The sequence below is a fragment of the Rutidosis leptorrhynchoides genome, chromosome 2 (genome assembly GCF_046630445.1).
Source record: "Rutidosis leptorrhynchoides isolate AG116_Rl617_1_P2 chromosome 2, CSIRO_AGI_Rlap_v1, whole genome shotgun sequence".
Lineage (NCBI taxonomy): Eukaryota > Viridiplantae > Streptophyta > Magnoliopsida > Asterales > Asteraceae > Rutidosis > Rutidosis leptorrhynchoides.
Window position 1 is genome coordinate 103,412,181 of NC_092334.1, and position 17,718 is coordinate 103,429,898.

General features: G+C 33.8%; 1 protein-coding gene across 1 annotated transcript; it reads right to left on the minus strand.

The window, feature by feature from the left end:
* Positions 1 to 6,548: 6,548 nt before the first annotated feature.
* LOC139891248 (uncharacterized) lies at positions 6,549 to 10,930 on the minus strand. Its single transcript, XM_071874197.1, has 8 exons — positions 10,389 to 10,930; positions 8,780 to 9,514; positions 8,427 to 8,507; positions 8,241 to 8,339; positions 8,023 to 8,136; positions 7,862 to 7,945; positions 7,637 to 7,708; positions 6,549 to 7,003 (listed from the first exon to the last, which is right to left on the minus strand). The coding sequence occupies exons 1-8, from the start codon at positions 10,713 to 10,715 to the stop codon at positions 6,737 to 6,739; spliced, it is 1,779 nt and encodes a 592-aa protein (XP_071730298.1). The 5' UTR covers positions 10,716 to 10,930; the 3' UTR covers positions 6,549 to 6,736.
* Positions 10,931 to 17,718: the final 6,788 nt, after the last annotated feature.

A 17,718-nucleotide genomic window follows, 5' to 3' on the forward strand; every position in this document is an offset into this window, starting at 1 on the left:
ATTTACATTTGACTCTTCATTATTATTAGGTGAGTCAATGGGACTTGTTCTAGAGGTAGACATCTATCACATAATATCAAACAAATTAAGAGATTAATATATCACATAATATTCACATGTTTAAAATATATAGTTTCCAACAAAATTTGTTAAGCAATCATTTTTCAAGTAAACACAGTCGAAGTCCAGACTCACTAATGCATCCTAACAAACTCGATAAGACACACTAATGCAAAATTCTGGTTCTCTAAGACCAACGCTCGGATACCAACTGAAATGTCCCGTTCATATTGATTATAAACGTTCCATATTAATTGATTTCGTTGCGAGGTTTTGACCTCTATATGAGACGTTTTTCAAAGACTGCATTCATTTTTAAAACAACCATAACCTTTATTTTATCAATACAGGTTTCAAAAGTATTACGTAGATTATCAAATAATGATAATCTAAAATATACTGTTTACACACGACCATTACATAATGGTTTACAATAGAAATATATTACATCGACATATGTTTCTTAAATGCAGTTTTTACACAATATCATACAAACATGGACTCCAAATCTTGTCCTTATTTTAGTATGCAACAGCGGAAGCTCTTAGTATTCACCTGAGAATAAACATGCTTTAAACGTCAACAAAAATGTTGGTGAGTTATAGGTTTAACCTATATATATATATATATATATATATATATATATATATATATATATATATATATATATATATATATATATATATATATATATATATATATATATATATATATATATATATATATATATATATATCAAATGGTAACAATAGACCACAAGATTTCATATTTCAATACACATCCCATACATAGAGATAAAAATCATTCATATGGTGAACACCCTAGTTTTATTATTTGGAATTGTCGATGTACAAGTTGTCTTTGGGTCAAATTATGGGATTTGGAGTTATAAGGGGTGTATGGGTAGTTATTTTTATTGGTTTACCATTTTTTATTAGTCAAATTCATGTTTTTATTTGTAAAATCAGTTTTATAAGTTACTATAATTCTAATGTGTGTCAAAATGATTATATAATTGGTACCAGTATCATAGGGTTGGAGAAATTGGCAGGTATGCAAGGGTATGGTAGCATATCTTTCTTGTGGGGTGGACAATGGCTGGTGCCAAAAAGGCACACGGGATCAGGGTGTTCCCGCCAATTTACACCTTTTGCCCATATCTTTCTTTTTTAAAGGAGTAATAAGGATGGCTAAAACTTTCACTTTTGTTCCTATTGAAGATCTTGTGTCCCTTTCTTTTTTAAGGGGTGAGATAAGAATATGCATGGTAAAACTGGCATCTACGATAAACAGTAGAAGTGTGCCCTATTTTATTATTGGTAGGATGCAGTTGATGATCCATGAATATGTCTTAGGCTACCTAATTTCCGACCGATGACCGAACAGTAAACAATAAGAAGCTGAATTATGGGCAAACAAATAGATAGCCTCCAGGCTTATTACTCATGTATTATTATTGATCAAAAAACTGAGGAAAACAAACCACCAGAAGGTGTTAAATAAGCAGCAAGATAACTTAAAAAAAGGAAATCCAAAAGTCTTTCTTGCTGGCTACATTCTTCTAGATCTTTTTGCTAGTTACTCTCTTTTATCCCAGGCCCATCCAACATTGCACAGCCCATAATGCTCAACATAATCAAACAACCCAACTTGTGTCTTCTTGGGCCGACGTTCATAAACTTGGCCCCACTTCCTCTTATCCGTATCTTCATTCAACGGTCCTGCATCACTACCATGTTATTGGTCATCCTCATTTATGAATTGATTACAGAGTACTACTTAAATTCTGGTACTCTCTTGTGCTTGTGTCAGTGTCTTTTCATTACTTTTTTATGGGATTTGGTGATATAAGGTGTGATTGGGTAGAGTCTGCAACTAGTTTTTACATGTGTATGTACTATTGGTATATACACTACCATTGGTTTGTATGTTTTCACAAGACAATGTGCCTTTTATATTGTGTCTATATTGAATTATGTTGCATTAGGTTGGAGATTTTGGTGAGTATGCGGGGCTATGGTGGCATATCTCTCTTTTATAAAGGAGCTATAAGGTTGGTTAAAATGTTCACTTTTATTCCTTTTGTGTCTTTTGTTCCCTGCTTTTCAGTTGGAGGTGAGATAGCATCATTTAGACTAAGACTGCATAATAGAACTGGATGTGGTTGCTGTTCTCAATTTATGAAGTGGTGGGTGCAGTCAATGAAGTCTTTATGTTGGCTAGGATGCCATGGTCAAAATCGGTATTACTACAAAACTGATTTTAAGGTACTACATTTATTCTGGTACCTTATGTGTTTAGGATTAGAGTCTGTTTGCTGCTGCTGGTTCTTATCTTATGTTATTAGAGGGTTTTGCTGCTGCTCCAACTTAAGTGGAAGGATGATTTCATGGGTTTTCCTTGATTTGGGTTTCTATGTATTCTGTTCTATGCATATGGGTGTTGGATGTATTTGCTTTTTTGTCTTGGGTTATAATTCTCATTATCTAATGGATATGGGTTGTTATTGCTATGTTATTTTGTGGTTGGGTCACTATTACTGTTGCATCGTGGATTTGAGGCTACGAATATATTTTGTTACTGTCTTGGAGTACTACTTGTACAGCTGGTTATTTATGGGTTTTAATCACGCTTGTAAGATTGTATCAGATCTCTTTTTCCTCTACTTGATGGATTTTGAGTTGGAGCAGCTATGGTTTTCCTGTTTGGATTTGGGTTCTTTTTGCATATGCAGACTTGATATGGGTTGTATTTGGTTCTGGTATAAGTGCTCCTTTTGGCTTAATTTTATTGCGGAATTATTATGGGTATTGTGGTCTTTTGTGATCTTATGGGTTCTAATTTGGAAGCAAAAGACGTTTGTTACAGGGTTTTATATTGTTCAAGATGATTTTGGGTTATCTGATCTATATGTTCAATTGAGGTGGACTATTGTTGCTGTTGGGCCTGAGTTTAGTATTAAAGATATTGGGCTCCCAGTTATAGTGGTATTTTATTGGGCCTATTGGACTGCTTTTTTTGGACTGAGATGGAGGATGCATGATGTATGGGATTGGACTTCTTATGTTGTTGATGTCTTTTATTTCCTTAGCTTTAAAGTTGTAAATATTAGTAGTTTTAATTTCTTGATGTTTTTTGTAGGTTTAGTTTTAGATGTATTTGATTGGGATGTTCATTAAAAATCCCAATGTTAGGCCTACAAAACGTTTGATTGCAATACTTTTATTTTAATGCATTTTTTCCGGGGATTTGGCCCCTTTATCTAAAAAAACAAAATCCTAAACCATAAACTCTAAACCGTTCGTGTTAAAAACTCAATCTAAATTCTAAATCTAAACCCTAAATCTAAACCCTAAACCCTAAATTTCTAAACCCTAATATCTAAACCCTATAAACTCTAATATCTAAAACATCAACATACGCTCGAAAAACACCATAATTGTTATATATTACTTCTTCGAGCGTTTTTCCGCCAAAATAAAAACATTTATCATAAAGTATCTTTATTAAATGTTCATATTTTCATCCAATCTATAATGTTCGTGAACAAAGTTTTTTCAAAAAACTAAAAAAAAAAAAAAAAAAAATTCCTTCCCCCCGATTGGTTACTTCCCCTTGATCCTACCCCAATATATATGTATCTATTTATAAATAGTTGTTCGTGAATCGTCAGAAATGGTCGAAGGGTAATTGAATATATGTCGGACTTTTGCTTATCGTGTCGGAAATATTAAATCATTTAGAGATTTGAGTTAAAAATAAGTCGAAATTTTCTGGGTTTGTCACAATAAGAGTTTATTATCAAAAGGTTGTACATAATGTTTCAAATATTGTACATATGATCATGAGGTGTTTTATTATAAGCACTGTTGTAAACGGCGTCCGTTGCGTCTGTTGCGACGCCCGTTGCAGTGTTTTGGTGAATAAACCGTTTCGACCCCGTCCCGTTTTCTTATAAGCCGGTCAATGGTCAAAAGTCAGGTCAAATGCAGGAAAAATTGGGTCAACGTCGATCAAAAGTCAGAAATTCTGTTAAAATTGGTCATAAGTTGGTCAAATCAATCAAAATTGACTTAGTTTAGTATTCCATTTTGTATTATATTAACGCTAATAGCAATTATGGGTACAAACTTGTCAACGAAAGTTTTTTAGCTCTAAAATATGTGTAAATATATATATTTATATATATATAAGTCAACATTAGTCAACATCTGTTTCGACCCCGTCTCGGCCCCGTTTTTTCCGTTGTGACGTTTTGAGGTCGCTAGCGTTTCGGCCCCGTCTCGCGTCTTTTTCAACCTTGATTATAAGAGTGTACATAATGCTTCAAATATTGTACATATGGTTATGGAGGTGTTTTATCATAATGTTGTACATAATGATTCATGTATTATACAATTGACATTTTAATATTATTATTAAATACAATTAATTATTTTAATAACATCATCATGTGAGTCTTAGAATTTTTCTCTTTATTTTTTAATTTTGTTTAAGCTTTAATAATCTTTATATATGACATTATCATTATAGAATTTATTAGATACTATAGATAGATTTTTAGTAAATAGTTATATATTAATTTTAAATTAATTAAGATTAATGACATCATCTATCTTTTTGTAAATGGTAAGTTTTAGTAAAATAAAGAGTTAAATTATGAAATGATGATATCATCATTTTAGAGATTTAATAAAAGTTATGATAACGTGTTTTCTTTAAATGTATCATTTAATATAGACAAAATTTCATTTCTCGTCCCTGAACTTTACATCAACTTTGACTCCCTGTCATTTTTTTTTTTTTTTTCATCCCTCGTCCCTAATGTATCAGAAATCTACATCTCTCGTCCTCCCGTTCATTTTCTGTCTATTTTGCCGTTACCCTCCTATCACGTGCAGAGCATGTGAGGGTAATTTTGGAAAAGGGATGAGGAATATAATTTTTGTATTTTATTTATATGTTTTAATAACACCAAAATAGTTCTAGGAGCTTGTTCATCCCCATAGTTCATCATCTTCAAGCTAAGAAACCAAAACCGAATCTGAACACGAAATCGAAGCTAGAAATTGCACCAACAAGTGGTATCATAGCGTAAGAGGTCTTCCTCATCGATCCAAGCTTTGTTTCGTTGTTTATTTTGTTGAAAATCGATTCTTAGATCCGGTTTGACTTTCTTGTGCTTCATCTTCTTCACTTAATTTTGCGCGTCATCAATTCGTATGCTCCAAGGTTTGTTTTATTTTTTTGATTTGAATATAGATAACTGATTCAGATCTAAGATAGAGCCATTGGATTCAAGAGATAGACCTCAATAAATCACATACAAATAAGGCAATAAATTTAAAATATAAATAAAAAATAATTTGAAGTCGTTCTACCTAAATTCAAGCTTCATCAGCAATATAACTACATTCAGATCTGAATCATCTGATTCTGATTTACATATAAATATAAACTTGAAATTGAAATTGAGTTTGTTTGTGAATCATATCGTTGAATTTAGATAAAATCTCGTGATATTTTTTTTAATTAATTTACAAATTACTGCTGCTACCACACCTTCTCTTACTTTTTTGATTGATGAATTCAAAACCCGATTTGAAAAACCAATCAATCTTATCTCTCGCAACAAATTCCACAAAATCAAATTCAGATCATTTTCGCTTACAGCTAGGCGTTGATTGCTTCATTTGGTTAGTGTTTATGTTGATTAGGTAAAAATGAAGAAGATGAATGCAAGATGAAAAAGGAAAGAGGTTAATTGGAAAGAGAATGAAAATGGAGAAGAAATCCATAAAATGGCGAAAGTACCCTCACATGTTTGGCACATGACTGTGAAAATTGACAGAAAATAAACGGAAGGACGAGGAATGTAGAACGTTCAAATATTAGGGACGAGGAATGCATAAAAAAAAAAGAAAAAGGACAGGGAGTCAAAGTTGATGTAAAGTTCAGGGACGAGGAATAATATAGAATAAATATTTTGGGGATTGAATGTTTAGCAAGTTTTCAATTGTTTGGATGAAACTAGCTGGAGCTGGAGCTTATGGGCTAGAGCTGGAGCTGGAGCTTATTTTTAAAGCTGGTAGCTGGAGCTTATTATTTTTTATAAGTGTTTGATAAACTAGCTGAAGCTTATTTTTCAGTTCATAAGCTCTACTTTTTTTCATAAGCTACTACAAGTAGCTTATTTTTTCAGAGCTTATTATTTTCATAAGCTCTACTTTTTATGTCTACCAAACAAAGCTTATGACATGGAGCTTATTAAAATAATAAGCTCAAGCTCCAATAAACTCCCATAAGCTCCAAGAAACTTGTATGCCAAACACACTCATAGATTCAGAGTTTTGCATTTTTTTTCCTAGCAAACTTATATATTAAGTACGTTTTATAAAAGTGTATAGCATCGAGGAGAATGTAAAAATATATGAAATCAATAGGAACAAAACATGAAAAATTAATTATAAACTGTATTAAGAGTCTGTTTAAATAAGAGACAGAGAAGTGATGTTTTTGTACCATGAGACAATTTTATTAACATACATTCATGATCTTCCACATCAACATAGTGAACAGAATTAACATTTGACCACAACATTATGTGCAACAAAAGGATCATCTACAACTCTAATCCCATTCCCGTACTCTTTTTCGGGGGTTTTCGTACAAAAAATCATTGAGACATACGCTTCGATTGTTTCTTTTCTTTCTTCTGAGGTAATTTAAAGGGTCCCCAACTCTTTCTACGTTTTGACGTTTCACTAAATAAACCAGATGATAACGCTTGCTTAAGCCATAACTCAAATTCCTCTTCTTCATCGGCCATTTTGGCATCCAAATCCCATGGGTATCTGCTTGAGTTGGATCTCTCGGGTTTCTCAAGTCCAACCATGTTTACATGAAACGTTGGACGATGTGTATTTGGCCTGCAACCCATTCCCTGCACCATTTAAGATTGTTAGATGGTAAGCAGTACACAATGTTCTTGAATCTAATAACCTTTCACAAGCATACAAAGAAGTCAGTTCATGTACTTTTATTGATATACAAATACAAATTGTACATTTATTTCAGCGGTTACATATTAAACACTGTAGATTAATAATCAAATCTGTGGACCAACTTATGTTGTGCTCTGCTAAACATAATGAAAACTATCAAAGGGCGATGGCCTGGCGGTATCAAGGTGCCTCAGACCTTGAGGTTGTGGGTTCAAGTCCTGGGGTGGACATATATTATGTGTATATTCGTGTAAAATCGTGTTGGGTGTGTGCGTTTGCCTTTCAAAAAGATAACTTGATGAAAACTGTTTCAACATATAAGAAATTGTTTTACATTATGTAGTGACTAGTGACCAGCAAATTCTTGACCATGGGTCGGAAACAATCATGGGACATAAGAGGAAAACCTTAACCATATATCCGTTTACCCATATTCCCGACCTTTTTTAAGATGACATTAATTTGCATAGTGCAATGGGTTGCATGTGTCAGCTAACAAATGAAGACAATAATATACAAAAACATTCTTGACTACATTAGTACATGAATGTGTATAAAAACTTGAAACAAACCTGGCAAATGGCCCATTCTGAAACATCAAAGATTTTGCTCTCGGCGCAAACAAAAGCACGTGGTATTTCCACCTAATCAAAGAATACCACAAATCACCATCACCAAACGTGACCAAATATATTTAAAATGAACCAATCCTAAATTGCAAGAATACATTATTTTGAAAAATCAGAAATTTAAGGAGAAAACAAACGCAAGTTTCTTTGTTTTGAAAAATTAAGAACCTTATGAGGCCGGTCAAAGCTTAGAGAGCCTTTGTATTCCACCCATCCGTCCCCGTCCTTGGCTTGATGATATTGACAGCAATCCTGCAACAAATTGTTAAGTCTAGTTAACGGGAGTTAAAAATATCTATTTTTTCTTTTTTTTCAAACAAAATCCTAACCTGACACCATCTTGCCTTTGACTTTATCCTATTTGTACATATCCATACATGTGAATGGCCACATTTTGTGCACTGTATACGCCTTGATTCCACAGAGCAGTGATCAGAATTTTCCTGCATCATGCGTTAGTATTAGTTATTACAGCCCATATCAAACCACCCAACAAACACTTTACATATTTAATCAACTTAAGGTACATATTTTTGTGGAGTTATACCTGATGAGAAGTATCTGAAGACCTGTGAGATAAAGTCTTGGATTCTTTCTTTCGCAATTGCTCATCATAATCTCTCTTTTTCAATGAATCGGAAAGAACCTGAAAGATAGTCAAAAAGTTATCAGTTGCAGACCTGCATATGGAGAATAACGTGTTTTTTTTTAGCAAATTCTGCAGATGAAGTACCTCGTATGCACATTGAATTTTTTTAAAGGATTCACTTGCCATCGGACTCCCCATGTTTTTATCAGGGTGCACAAGCATGGCCTGAAACAAACACATTAAACATAAGCCTGTGCCCATACAAAAACAGGTAATACGTTCAGTCGCAAAATATACAGCTATGGCGGGATCTGTAATAGATCTAACTAGGTTTCAGTTGAAACAAGGCATTTTCTAGAATGCATAGAAATGGGACTGGTCTGCGAGAACGGATTGAAATTGTCACCTTTCCGTGTGCCCTGATTAGGCTTTTCATTAAAAAACTTTTAATAATGTACTGAAACAGTATTTATGGAACTAAAGCAAGAACAGCCTACCTTTTTCCTATATTCTTTCTTTAACAATATCGCATCAATCTTCCTGTAACGAGATAAACCTAATGCTTCATAATGATCCATACAGCTAAGGATTCTTTTCATCTCATTAACTGCATCCATATCATCTTTGACCACAGCAATTGACTCAATTTTCTTTTCTTTGTTCAGAACAATTGTTGTAGAAGCTGGTTTACTCGTTGATTTAAACGATTGTACTTTTTCAACGGTTGGTTGCACCTTCTCGGTTTCTGCTTCATCAATAGGTTGCATCTTCTCTGGTTCTGTTACATCAGTAGGTTTGACCTTTTCATCTTCATCAATAGGTTTCACCTTTTCAGCTTCATCAGTAGAATCGAAAAACTCACACTCTGCTCCAAATTCATCATCAACAAATGAATCTGGAAAACGTTGTTCTTCAAATTGTGCTTTTTCACTCAAATTGTCACACCATTGGAGGAGGAAGTTCAATAGATCATTAGATATTAACGCAAGGTTAATCGAAACCAAAACTCCCCACCATCCAACTTGAACTTTTACACAATGCAATGAATATAAGGTTGCAACTAAAACCACCAACCTAGCATGTTTTCGGGAAAATAAGTAACCAACTACAATAAATAATGTACCGGTGACCCAAAAGTTACCGTACATCCATAGTACCAAAATTGCAATTAACCCTACTATAAATACACCAGGAGTATGGCCCAAGTAACGGACGGCACATGCAGCAGCTCCCTACATAAATCGTTGAGACTGTTAATGCCATAAGATTACATCTAGAATCAAATTCAATACTCAAGTATAAAGTGATATTTAAATCAATCAATCATGTTGAAATTAATACTACTGCCCAGTATGAATCTGACTATTTGCATAACAGATCAATTTTAAGACCTCGCAGTCAAAAGACAATGAGGTACAGGACATTTTAAGATGAATCTATATTAACCACTACAACAATATAATCATTTGCACACACTTTTACAGCACACCTTTAAAAGCTGTCCACGATATGGTTGGGTTCTTTGCATGTAAAAGCGAAAATGCGAAATGATCACATTTATAAGTGCAATGCTCAAAAAATTTATAATAATGGTAGAAAATATATGTATGAACACTAATATGTACAAACATATTTCATCGCCTACACTTTAAGCAGTAGAGAATCAATGTACAACAACACCACTTTTAAGTGTAGAAAGATCTTACTTTTGTACTATATAAAGAGTTAAAAATTTTACAATTATTAACTCATTCTATACTCGAAAGTATAAGTAATCGGAGCACGCTTATAAGTAAGAACAAATCGACATTCTAAAGTACGTACATACGATCATTTAGCGCAGTACGCAACCGGTCTATGCTATAGTTTGGCATTGCATTTTGGAAGTAATAAATTGAAAATCAACAAAATATTCAGCAGTAATACATTCTAACTAATCAAATAACCAAAATCAGTTGTGTTACAGCTACTCTTTCACACAATCCTTCCCCTAAGCTAACAAATAATCACTCTCAAAACGCAAAACGATAAACGATCTATTTACGATTCAACGATTCAAACAAATGAAATTTAAAATAGAGTAATAAATAAAGATAATAAACATACCATACTTAAAACTACACCTAAAACACAAGCCATTGAAGTCAAACTAATAAAACAACTCCAGATAATAACAAGTAGAGCTGCAGTACCCAAACTAAAAACCGATCTAGATCCACGAACTAAACAATCCTTCCATAGAATCACAAACCAGCACAAAAGCTTAATCAATCTAGAACACACGTGGCACACACGTGGCCAATGGTGCACAATCGAAATCGCAACCGTTTTACCGGCACAACAACCGGCGTTCACCGCAGTAGCTACAGAGTAACACTGGCTTTCAGATAATAACCATTTCCAGCTCTGTTTGAATAACACAATGTCTTCCATCTTTAAATTAGAGTTAGTAGGCTTTGAATTAAACCTAACTAACCTATAGATATATTAGTATAACTATAAATATAGTTACATTTAAAGAAGTTCATAATAAGAAGGATCATGAGTAGCTTTGGTCGGATCTTGAAGGAATAAAAAGTGGGAGGAAGAGACACATTTAATTAGTGTGATTAGAAGTTAATTGCAGGAAAAAAGGGAATTAAATGGAGTTAGTTAGAACCCTAGATAAATACAGCTTTTTCATTCGGTGAATTTTTTATTTATTTAATTTATTGATTTGTTTTTTTTTTTTTTGTGGGGATAAAAAGGGGGAAAAAGTGTGGGAAAATGGTTTTGGCAACGTGAAAATTGTTACTTGTGATTGTGACTGCACTTTACGACTTGCGAGTGTCTCGTGATTTGCTAGTCATTATGAAATTCTAAATCATAAAATTCATTTTTTATTAGCGAAAAAACTCGTATGAACAAGTGTATTTTTTTTTTGAAAGGCAAGTTAATTTTATTAATTATGAAAAATTACACGAAATGAACTAGCAAGGAGCTAGAAGCAAAAAGCACGAAACTACATCCACGACTACACCCAACTAAAAACTCACAACAAAACGGACTGACATAAATAATAAAACACAAAAACGCGAGGACAAAAAATGACGCACACCACGACAGGTCGGGCAACTAAGTATCCGACTCCGAGGACGCACATGAAGAACAACAAGAGCAGCAATCATCATCATCCTCGTCCTCTATCGAATTTTTCATCACATTATCTATGAAAAATCGATCTTGCCATCGAAAGTTTTCCCGACGTTGACAACGCTTCATGTTACTCATTTTCCACACATGTTTAATGAAATGACTTTTAATTAGGGGATGGACTTTTTTCCTCTTGCCACGAAAACGAGCTACAGCAGTGGATGATTGACAGGCGATAACCTCGTTTGAGTCGACATAAATCTTCTCACCCGAAACGTTTCCATTCACTGCTGGAGGAGGGACTAGTCCGTTTGAATTACATCCCACCTTAGACTCATTAAACTGAATTGGCCCATTAAGCTCATGTTCAGGCCCAACACCAATTTGATTTTGAAACTGCATTGGGGCAACCGAATTATCCACTGGTTCCTTGGTACACCCAACTTCACGCGAGTTCTTGATACCTGCAACACTATTGCTAATCTCGATATCTTTCTCTTTCTCTTTCCTCGAAACCCGATCATCACCTGTCACCGGAAAAACGTTGGACACTAGATCCGGTGAGGAGACAGAATCCGAAAAACCGTCTGACGGAGAAGGAATGAATTCCCCTTCTTCAAGGTCAGCCACGATTTCTGGTGACCCAACACCATCTTCAACTTGCCCAATTGATACATCTTCGCTTGATTTAAAATTATTTCCTACACACGTCGCCGTCACATTAGAGTTTTGGTCCGTCATCGATTGAAAATCAACCTTTTCCCCCGTACCCGACGAATTCGAATCTCCCACGCTAGGGATGCCGTGGGGTTCCTTCGAGACGTTCCCACAATTAGCCATTACCGGAGAATCATTGACATTGATCAACGTCCATGAAACACGATCATTGTTGAAACTAAAAACGAGGTTGTGATTTCTCACCGACTCAGGTAGGTTAAACTCGAAGTTTTTACCTCCAATCTTAATTTCAATACGATTAGTTGCAGGCCATTTAAACGACTTGGAGTCGAGATTTGCAGATGAGGCAGTAGTGTTTGTGTTCCCCCATTTAACTGGGTTAGATTGGCCCCGGTTCCAAGGAGCCGGAGGAAAATCTTCTAATCCATCAATGTTCGGGATGGGTTCTTGATTTCTGCAGGGGGGAAGGTCGTCATTTTTCTTTTCACGAAATCTGTAATGTTGAAATTCTACCCCTTCACTGTTCTTCTCCAAAGCCTTATAGGCACGGATCCATCTTCCATTTATTTGGATGGAATTCAAGACCTTGGAAAAAGAATCGATCTCGGTAATACCTTGAAAACGAACATAACCAAATCGCTGTCCACTCGACAATCTCTTCCGAGCGAAATATACATCTATAAGAGCACCATACTTCTCGTAGACTTTCCGACAATCAACCCGAGTCCATGATTCCGGGAAATTAAAAATCAAAAACGAAGTAACTCGAGGATCACACGACGCTGAAGACGAAAAGCCATTAGGCTTCGACATATGGGTCATACCATCATCAGCCAGGAGACTGGCCGGAAAAGATGGTGCAGACCGGAGTGGTTGAAATTGCCGGATGAATATGGGGACGGCAGGCAGAGAGGAGAAAAGTTCACCTTGTGGCTGAAAATGGAAATGGTGGTTGCTGGGGTAAAAATATTGAAGAATTGAAAGAAGAATTAAAATGGAGAAGAAGAAATACAGGCGGCAAGGTGGTGGTGTGTGGTGTATTTGCTCTTTAAAATGGAGAAGAAGAATTAAAATGAACAAGTGTATTTGCTCTTTATAAAGGGTAAAACTCAGTTATTAAACTCTCCGATGGCAGGATTTGGTATCGAGTAAATTGCGTGTTATTCGCACTCTCTGATCACACTACTTTTCTGAACGGTTTAGCATAGTCAGGAATCGAACACAGGTAGTGTAGTGTACTTCATTGAGCAACTACCACTCAATAAAATCACCCGTTAAAGTTACATAACGTGGAGTATTTAAATGGTTTTAGTCCGTATATAGTTAAATAGTTCATGACATGTCAATGTCATTATTTTAAAGGTGTTAGTGGGTAAAGATGGAGCTTTGTAGGAGGTAAGGGGGTACTCACCGAATAAATTTAGTGCCACATAGGATTGCTAGGTTATGAACTTATGATGCCTCGTAAAGGGTCACCAAACTGATTGATGTTGCTTGATATTCGTAAGTTCTCGACTATGATTGAGAATTTGCGATTCGTCCCTATTTAAATCGGGAGTAATTCGACCTAGTTTGGTCATTTTGACTTATGAGTGTGTACAATCTCACTACACTGTGACAAACATTGTGTGTACATGAAGTGTTATACTATAATTCAGGTTGAATGCAATGTTATTATGATGTGACAAATTTGAGTCTTAAATTATTAAAATCGATATAGTTATATCTTCACAATTAATATAATTTATAATATTATAATAGTTTATAATTTATAATGTATGTATATGTATATGTATATTTATAAAAATATGTTGATATATATGCATACATTCTAGAACATATGTATATATTTATATACAACAACAAAATTCAATATAACATATGTGATGTATGAGATAAGTAAGATGTAGACAATCATTCCTCTATTTTTGAATAAAGATAAGTAATTTCTTCACCAAGAGTGATACACTTCAAGAAGTAGAAAAAGTCCTCCATCTCTTTCTTCGACGGATAAAGATATTGTTTCCAAATAGACTTCCGGCCAATAAATAGGAAAAAAGTTTTTTAAAGAATATAAATATAAAAATAAAATATAAAAAATAAAACATGAGAGACCATGAAAATGGTAAGATCAAATTTCCATGAATTTTAAATCCTACACATTCAATTTAGGCTCTAAGTGTCAGTCAAGTCGTCAATAAATCGACGCTTACTGTTGACTCAATTAACAAGAGTCATTGTGTGTGTGTGTGTATGTATCTATATGTATATATATATATGTATATATATATATATATATATATATATATATATATATATATATATATATATATATATATATATATATATATATATATATATATATATATATATATATATATATATATATATTGGTATGATCAACAGGGAAGTAACCAATTAGGGGAAGCGGGGGGAAGCAAAAACTTTTTTTTTTCGTTTTTTGAAAAATCTTTGTTCACGAACATTATAGATGGGATGAAAATATGAACATTTAGTAAAGACACTTTGTGATAAATGTTTTTATTTTGGCGGGAAAACGTTCGAAGAAGTAATATATAACAATTATCGAGTTTTTCGAGCGTATGTTGAGGTTTTAGCTATTGGGGTTTAGATATTAGGGTTTAGATATTAGGGTTTATAGAGTTTAGATATTAGGGTTTAGAAATTTAGGGTTTAGGGTTTAGATTTAGGGTTTAGATTTAGGATTTATATTGAGTTTTTAACACGAACGGTTTAGGGTTTAGGGTTTGGTGTTTTGGGTTTATGGAATAAACTCAAAACACCAAACCCTAAACCCTAAACACTAAACTCTAAATCGGACTAAATTTTACTTCACAAAACATAAAAAAAAAAAAAGTTCATATTCTTCACGAACAATATTATCTTGAATGTTATTTCTGTCGATCGTTTTCCCGCCTAAATAATAACATTCATCACGAAGTGTCTCTTCTAAATGTTCATATTTTCGTGTGATCTTGATGTCGAAAAAAAAAATTCCAAAAAAAACGAAAAAACAAAATTTTTTGCTTCCCCCCGCTTCCTCCGATTGGTTACTTCCTCATTGATCATGCCCCTATATATATATATATTCCAGATGATAAATAAATATATTCGTGAATAATAAATTGACATTTATATTCGATCAATAATTTTTGACAATATTAATATCCATTTATCATTGATTTAGTTATCTTTATCATCCATTGTCATTTCAACCAACCAAACATGTGCTGTTTGAATAGTTCTTTGGGCTTGGTCATCGTACCTCAATGTTCCTAAAACTACTATATGTCATTAATCATAGTTTACTTTCTTTTTTTCATATAAAAATATGATGTCACTGTAACTTCAATAAATCCAACAATTTCTAACTAATTAAGTTGATCCTGTCAAATATTTGTTTTGCAACTTGTATATTGTAAATGGTTATTATTTAAAATGCTGTTTTCCCCTTACATTTTTATACGACGATACTTGATTCCGTTTTATCTTTGTCTTTATGCATATGCATATTTTACTGTGTATCTTAACTTTAAATAAATCTTGGATAGGTATCATCAATTACGAATAGCTCTTAAACATGTAGATCACTATTAACCAAGTATAATGAATGGTGAAGAGCAAATGATGTCCCACAATGTATTTAGTGGCGTACCTACAATATATGTTTAAGATGTAAGATGTCACATTCGTTATAAATTATTGACAATCATAACTTCTTAACTGTTTGATACGTTAAACATGAGTTTAAATATGAAATATGAAAATGGGTTGTAAATAAAATAGTAAGTGTTCTTATATAGTAACTAACCTACACCTAAAGAGGGTAAGGTGAACATAAAAGCACATTATTGTATAAATGCCAAATTAATAGCTTTCATATTCTAACTCGATGATACAAGCTTAGAAAAACCAATTAGAAAAACCAATTAAATTATGAGAGATATATAGTTAGATACCTGCGAAAATGTATAAATTCATTTGACTGATCCATATTTCATGACACCCCATTTTTTTTCTGTGAAAAGGCAAGAAAATTTTTATTAAAGATGCAACAATTACATTGACAAGCTACTTTAAGCAGCTATATATGAGCTAACTATAAGCAGCTATATACAAGCTACTATAAGCAGCTATACTCTCGATACATAAACTAAAGTACTATACGATACATAAACAAACTGGACGAAGAGATTTCATCCCCTCTCGACCGCCAACTTTAAGCAAATAGACTCTTAGGATTTGTGATCCAAACTTGCCAATCGATCTTGGTCTTCCGAATCCTTTGAGATATCCATTCAAATGATATCGCTTGTATTTCATTCACAGTCATGGGTGCATTCCAAGAAGTCCCTTTGAAAACCTTTTTATTACGGTTTCTCCAAAGCAAGTATCCACATCTCCAAACCACTGCTTGCCACACCCAATTTCCTATCTCGGAGTTAAAGTGTTGCGATATACAATTGAAGGCATCATTTATGCTCGTGTTCATAGCGCTATTATTTTGCCACCAATTATATACTTGAATCTACACCTCAAGTACATTTTTACAAAGGAAAAGGGAGTGATCAAGTGTTTCAAGGCCATCATCGCAAATGAGAAACCGAATACTATGGAGATCGATACCTTTTATATCGAGTTCCATAAGTGTCGGCAGCCTATTTCTCATGGCCCTCCACACGAAAATCTAGACTTTCTGCGGTATATAATTATTTCGAATTGTTTCTTGATCGATTGTGTAACTTTCCAGTAGCTTGTCGCTCAACAAATCAGTTAACACTTTCGATGTCAACATAATCTCCATTTCCATGTGTCATTATTATTGTCCACAACAATGTCACGAATCATGAATATTAAAATTTTCAATTCTCCACTTGCTCGACCACTAGGTTGCCTCTGCCACGACCACTGACCCACATTATTACTGCCTCTGCTCGCATCTTGTAACCCCTCGCTGCATACTCGATCCTTCACCGAAACTTCTTTGTTGGATTCAAGTTGGTATAACCTACTGAATTTGCTGCTCAAAGTTTCTTCTCCAATCCACACTTCATTCCAAAAGCTTGTGTCGGCTCCATCACCTATCGTCTTCGAAAATGAACTCGAGAAGTCAATACCTGCATTATTGATTAGTGATCCCATAGAAATAATACTCGACATGTATCAGTTGAAGACGAGCTTCTAATAAAGTTTCCCATTAGATGACCACCATTTTGTAAACTATTTTTTGTAAACTTCTTGCAAGTCAACATTCTACGAATTAAGATACTTCAATCGATGGGGTTAAAAGTAAAAAAGTTATTACGGAGTAATATATATGTCACTAAAACTTAAGTTTACAAGATTTAAATTGAAAGCCTTGAGTCAAAGTTTTAAAATATTTTAAGGGGTATTTAAATTTGCGTTTAGAATATGATTATTACGTAATCGATATAATTATTAATTGCCGTAATAAATAATGTTTGATATGTTACATTAAAAATCAACTAATTTGCTCTTTTGCAAACACGTTTTCGAGATTTGGGAAAAAGTTTTCAATTGGTGGGGTTTAAATGTGTTTTCTTCGGCTAGTTTGTGCGAGATTCTTCAAGGTTCTACAAATGTA

Bases quoted from the DNA above. Each gene is read 5' to 3' on its own strand.
- LOC139891248 (XM_071874197.1), bottom strand. From the start codon at position 10,715: ATGGAAGACATTGTGTTATTCAAACAGAGCTGGAAATGGTTATTATCT. The intron at 9,515-10,388 runs GTATGTTTATTA...CGATTTATGTAG, and splicing joins TAGGTGTAGTTTTAAGTATG to GGAGCTGCTGCATGTGCCGT. The intron at 8,508-8,779 runs GTAGGCTGTTCT...TGTTTGTTTCAG, and splicing joins AGAAAGAATATAGGAAAAAG to GCCATGCTTGTGCACCCTGA.